Below are 6,000 nucleotides of genomic sequence, written 5' to 3' on the forward strand. Positions count from 1 at the left end.
GTATTTTTTGACTTCCCTCCCCAGTGGACCCTCTGATTTGGGCCATCAGCTCTGAGGCCTAGGAGGCGCTGACACAATTTCACCTATTGCTGAGGTGGCTTGGAGTTATGTCGCCTTCTTGATGGCCTCATGACCCTCTAATCAATAGCTTTCTCGTGACTTAAGCAGTCGAAATGGGCAGAGGCCTTGGCAAGGAAGCACTACCGAGACCGCTGTTAGTCTACCTGCCTCCTGTAACCAAGAAGGGGGGTCTAAGTTCAGTACCCCAAAATCTCACTGCTCTCGGAAATAATGGTACTAAAGTTAAAAACCATTACCGACATACTGCTCATTCCCAAAGTCTTGCTATGCACAGAACCTCGTTTATGGGGGCAGTTTCGGAGATGAGGGGGGCCCACCACAGAAGGGTCATAGTAGAAGGCAGAGGAGTGTGAGATGGGCCATAATAGGGGATAGGAGGAGGGTAGGAAAACGGGCCGTGGCACATCACGTTCTGTCCTCTCCCTGGGCGCCAATAAGTGACCTTCGGACAGTAAGCATCCCACAAGACATCCTGTGTACCAACGCACATGTAGCATGAACTCTCTCCACTGCCCCCAAGCAGCGACATACCAGAGAACCTGCAGCACCCCCTCATCCCATATTAAGGTGGATTTACACATTTCCATATAAAAACACAGGCAGCAATACCTCGCCTCCCAAAGCGCGAATAAACTGTAATATCCACATCAAGGCGCTTGCAGGAGTACTCGCCACCCGCTACTAAAGCACGTGCTCCCACTGGACATGCAGCAGTGCTCACAGCCGGTCTGCTGCAGTCCTCTCCTCCAGCACATGCAGCAGGACTCCCGTGTCCCTCCATAAACGCACATGCGGCAATACTCACACCCACATGGGCTTGCAGCGGTACGTCCCTCCTCAGAGAAACCACAAGCAACGATGCTCACAACCCCTTACCGACCCCCGTCCCACGATGCCCATGCAAAGCACGTGCAGCAATTCAGATCCCCTCTGGCAGATCGTGTAGAAATCCTCACCGAAAGTACAGGCAGTAATACTCGTGTCTAATTGTACGTGCCATGGTACTCACATCCCCTAGTACGCACCACCCACGTACACACTGCAGTACTGCAGCATTCACACTACATATGCGGCACGAGTTCTCACACCTCGCACGTGCTGCAGTCCCTGTACTACATGCACACAGCTCTCGTACCCTGACAGTACTCACATGCCCTCCTCCCACTACCACCCCAGGCACACAGCCCTCGCCCCCTGAAAGTTCTCACATGCCCTGCTCCCCGTACCACCCCATACACACAGCTCTCACCCTCTGACAGTACTCACATGCCCTGCTCTCCGTACCACTCCATACACACAGCTCTCACCCTCTGACAGTACTCACATGCCCTGCTCGCCGCACCCCATGCACACAGCTCTCGAACCAGGACAGTACTCACATGCCCTGCTCCCTGTACTCCATGCACACAGCTCTCGAACCCCACCAGTACTGATATGCCCTGCTCACAGTACCACCCCTTGCACACAGCTCTCGCACCCTGACTGTACTTACATGCCCTGCTCCTCGTACTCCGTGCACACAGCTCTCGCACACTGACAGTACTCACATGTCTTGCTACCCGTACCCCATGCACACAGCTCTCGTCCCCTGACGGTACTCACATGCCCTGCTCCCCGTACCCCATGCACACGGCCCTCGCACACTGACAGTACTCACATGTCTTGCTACCCATACCCCATGCACTCAGCTCTCGCCCCCTGACGGTACTCACATGCCCTGCTCCCCATACCCCATGCACACAGCTCTTGAACCATGACAGTAGTCACATACCCGGCTCCCTGTACCCCATGCACACAGCTCTCGAACCCTGACAGTACTCATATGCCCTGCTCCCAGTACCACCCATGCACACAGCTCTCGCACCCTGACTGTATTCGCATGCCCTGCTCCCAGTACCACCCTATCCGCACAGCCCTCGCCCCCTGACGGTACTCACATGCCCTGCTCCCCATACCCCATGCACACAGCTCTTGAACCATGACAGTACTCACATGCCCGGCTCCCTGTACCCCATGCACACAGCTCTCGAACCCTGACAGTACTCATATGCCCTGCTCCCAGTACCACCCATGCACACAGCTCTCGCACCCTGACTGTACTCACATGCCCTGCTCCCTGTACTCCATGCACACAGCTCTCGCACCCTGACTGTATTCACATGCCCTGCTCCCAGTACCACCCATGCACACAGCTCTCGCACCCTGACTGTATTCACATGCCCTGCTCCCAGTACCACCCCATCCGCACAGCCCTCGCCCCCTGACGGTACTCACATGCCCTGCTCCCAGTACCCCATGCACACAGCTCTTGAACCATGACAGTACTCACATGCCCTGCTCCCAGTACCACCCATGCACACAGCTCTCGCACCCTGACTGTACTCACATGCCCTGCTCCCAGTACCACCCATGCACACAGCTCTCGCACCCTGACTGTACTCACATGCCCTGCTCCCAGTACCACCCATGCACACAGCTCTCGCACTCTGACTGTACTCACATGCCCTGCTCCCAGTACCACCCATGCACACAGCTCTCGCACCCTGACTGTATTCACATGCCCTGCTCCCAGTACCACCCCATCCGCACAGCCCTCGCCCCCTGACGGTACTCACATGCCCTGCTCCCCGTAATGGTTGAAGAACTCCATGTGGTTGCAGGCTTGGATCCAGCCCACTATCCAGGTCTCCTTGGCGGGCACGGGGGGCACGGAGACCTGGGCCGAGGCCCGGAAGTGGGGGGTCCGGTAGCGCAGCACCACGGCCGAGGACTCGTCGATGCTGGTGGGGATGGCGTCGATGGAGGCGGACAGTTCAGACACCACGATGCTGTCCCGGAAGACCTTGGACTTGTTGCAGCCGAGGCTCTGCAGGCAGCCCATGGTGTTCAGCACCAGCGCGATCTCCAGCAAGTTCATGCAGTCCGGGGGCCGGTGCTGCATGGACAGGCCGTAGTGCTGCTGCTGCCGCTCGTGCTGTTCGCCGCACTCGTCCAGACCGGCCAGGGACGACACCTCCTCCCGGATGTAACTGTTCTCATCGTTAGAGTCCGTGTTCAGAGCCATAGAGGAAAGCGCTCCTCCATGTCAGGGGGGCTGAATCTGGGGGGCCCCCACTCGCCTCCCTCCTCTGCTGCTTGGGGGACGAACAGGCTCTGCGCAGCCCGCCAGCGATCATAGCATGATCTGCCGGGTTCCCGATGGGTGCTGTGGCTGGCTGCAGTGACACAGGGTGGGTGCTGCTGGCTGCAGTGACAGCGAGGCTGGGTGCTGCTGGCTGCAGTGACACAGGGTGGGTGCTGCTGGCTGCAGTGACAGCGAGGCTGGATGCTGCTGGTTGCAGTGAAAGAGGTTGGGTGCTGCTGCCTGCAGTGACACCGGCTAGGTGCCGCTGGCGCTGTCCAGTGGCCGGGAGCGCAGCGAGCCGGTGCTGCTGAGCAGCTGCTGCAGGGTCTGGTGCCGGGGTGCAGTGCCCGCGGGTCCTGGGGATCCGGGGAGCTCTGGCAGCCGGTTGAGGGCGGGGGGCTCGGCGCTGCAACCTAAGATCGGGGTGTTTCGGGTCCCGGGGCGCCGATGGAAGGCGCTGAAGGTGCACGGGTGCCGCTGGCTTGTAGCTCAGTGGGGACGGGGTCCAGGTCCGACGGTGGTCCGGGCTGGTGGCTTCCTCGGTGGCCGGGGCTGGCTGTGCTCGCAGAGCCGGCTCGCTTCCCTCCTGCCCGGGGTGTCTGCGCTCAGCGCCGCTCAGCACTTTCCAGCAGCCTCGTCAATATGCGCCTCTATGACCGGGGCACTGACATCAACACCGGCAGGGAGGCAGGGAGGGAGGAGAGAGGGACCCCTGCACGGGGCTCTGCCAGGAATCCGTCACCTGTGCCCGCTGCCGGGGAGCACTTTCCACGGTGAAGGGAGCAGGGGCGGCGGTGGGCTCCTGACAAGTGCGGGGACATGCGCATGGAGCGCGGCAGGGAATCCCTTACACGGGGAACAGCGGTGATCCCTCACCCGACACACCGTGGAAGGAATCCCTTACCAGGTGGATCGCTCGATCCCTATGATGTATGAGTACCTAATTAAAACACGTTTTAAAAAACGATGTATGGTTGCGAGGATCTCACAAGGAATCTGGGAAGGCAAATCATAGACAGAGCGGGAGGATATTTAGACAGGGTATGGGGATCTATTACAGCGACGGGGTTGGAGAATGGGTCCTGCGGATCCCTCCCGAAGCAGGAGTCCTGTACAGGAGATCTGGTAAGGAAAAGCTTACGCGGAGGACAGGGGATCCAGGTATGAGTGGGTACAGAGGCATCGGGGGTGGACGATCATGCACACAGGGGGTGCGTTGGGGACTTCTTACTGAGGGTATCCCCGCCATAAACCAAGTGATCGTGAGGCGGGGCTTGGCGCTACCATCCCAAACTGGGTCCATCTACGGAGGAGTACTGCGTGGTGGGTGACCCTGCGTGTGATGACCCCCCTTACAGAACCCTCTCTGGTGACCGGGGCATGACCGCGCCCAGCTGAGGGGGGCGTCCTCACCCCCTGGAACTTCCGCCTGAAGTGTCTGCTGTGCCGGAGGGTGTCAGAAGTGTCTTCTCACAGGAGCGTGTGAGATCCATGCCTCTACTTGGTAGGAGTCTGTCAGGAAAGTCCGCTCTGTTGGTGTCTGTCCTGATTATCTGTCCTACAGGACCCTGTCAGATGCCTCTATTTGGTAGGAGTCTGTCAGGAGTGTCAACTCTGTTGGTGTCTGTCCGGAGTATTAACCCTACAGGGGGCTGCCAGATGGCTCTACATGGTAGGAGTCTGTCAGGAGCGTCTGTTCTGTTCGTGTCTGTCCGAACTACGTGTCTTCCAGGAGCTTGCGAGGTGGTTCCCCTGTGCAGGAGAGTCTGTTAGGAGCGTCTACTCTGTTGGTGTCTGTCCGGAGTATCAACCCTACAGGAGCGTGCCAGATGGCTCTACACTGTAGGAGTCTGTCAGGAGCGTCTGTTCTGTTGGTGTCTGTCCGAACTACGTGTATTTCAGGCGCCTGCGAGGTGGTTCTCCTGTGTAGGAGAGTCTGCTCTGTTGGTGTGTGTCCGGACTATGAACCCTACAGGAGCATGCAAGATGGCTCTACATGGTAGGAATCTGCCAGGAGCGCCTGCCCTGTTGGAGTCTGTCCGGAGTATCAACCCTACAGGAGCCTGTCAGATGGCTTCGCTGTGTAGGGGTCTGTCAGGAGTGTTCGCTTTCTTGGTGTCTGTCCGGAGTATCATCCCTACAGGAGAGTGTCATATGGCGCTACATGGTTCAGCAGCGTCTGCTCTGGTGGTGTCTGTCCGGAGTATCATCCCTACAGGAGCCTGTCAGATGGCGCTACATGGTTCAGGAGCGTCTGCTCTGTTGGTGTCTGTCCGGAGTATCAACCCTACAAGAGCCTGCCAGATGGCTCCGCTGTTTAGAGTCTGTCAGAAGCGTCTGCTCTGGTGGTGTCTGTCCGGAGTATCAATCCTACAGGAGCGTGCCAGATGGCGCTACATGGTATGAGTTTGTCAGGAGCGTCTGCTCTGTTGGTGTCTGTCCGGAGTATCAACCCTATAGGAGCCTCCCAGATGGCTCGCTGTGTAGAAGTCTGTCAGGAGCGTCTGCTCTGGTGGTGTATGTCCGGAGTATATGTCCTCCATGAGCCTGCCAGGTGGCTCCCCTGTGTAGGAGTCTGTCATGAGTACCAGCGAGAACTATCAGCTTAGCAGAGGTGTGACCGATATACGTTTTCTCTTCCAGGCGTGCCTGGCACGTGTATTTCGGAATAGTTCTGAAGGCGCCTGACAGTTTGTGTATGTCGGGAGGGGGCATCAGCAGAAGTCTGGGAGATGCGCGTGGCTGGCAGGAGTCTGTAAGGCGAATCTCTTGTGCAGCCCAGCAGCAGCCGTGCC

General features: G+C 58.3%; 1 protein-coding gene across 1 annotated transcript in view; it reads right to left on the bottom strand.

The window, feature by feature from the left end:
- FAM78A (family with sequence similarity 78 member A) overlaps nt 1-3,445 on the bottom strand; it is a 188,993-nt gene extending 185,548 nt beyond the window's left edge. The window contains exon 1 of the mRNA XM_069237077.1: nt 2,697-3,445. Within this exon, the coding sequence (XP_069093178.1) occupies nt 2,697-3,145 (449 nt within the window). The 5' untranslated portion in view covers nt 3,146-3,445. The remainder of the gene's footprint in view (nt 1-2,696) is intronic.
- Nucleotides 3,446-6,000: the final 2,555 nt, after the last annotated feature.

The sequence above is a fragment of the Pleurodeles waltl genome, chromosome 6, assembly GCF_031143425.1.
Source record: "Pleurodeles waltl isolate 20211129_DDA chromosome 6, aPleWal1.hap1.20221129, whole genome shotgun sequence".
NCBI classification, from domain to species: domain Eukaryota; kingdom Metazoa; phylum Chordata; class Amphibia; order Caudata; family Salamandridae; genus Pleurodeles; species Pleurodeles waltl.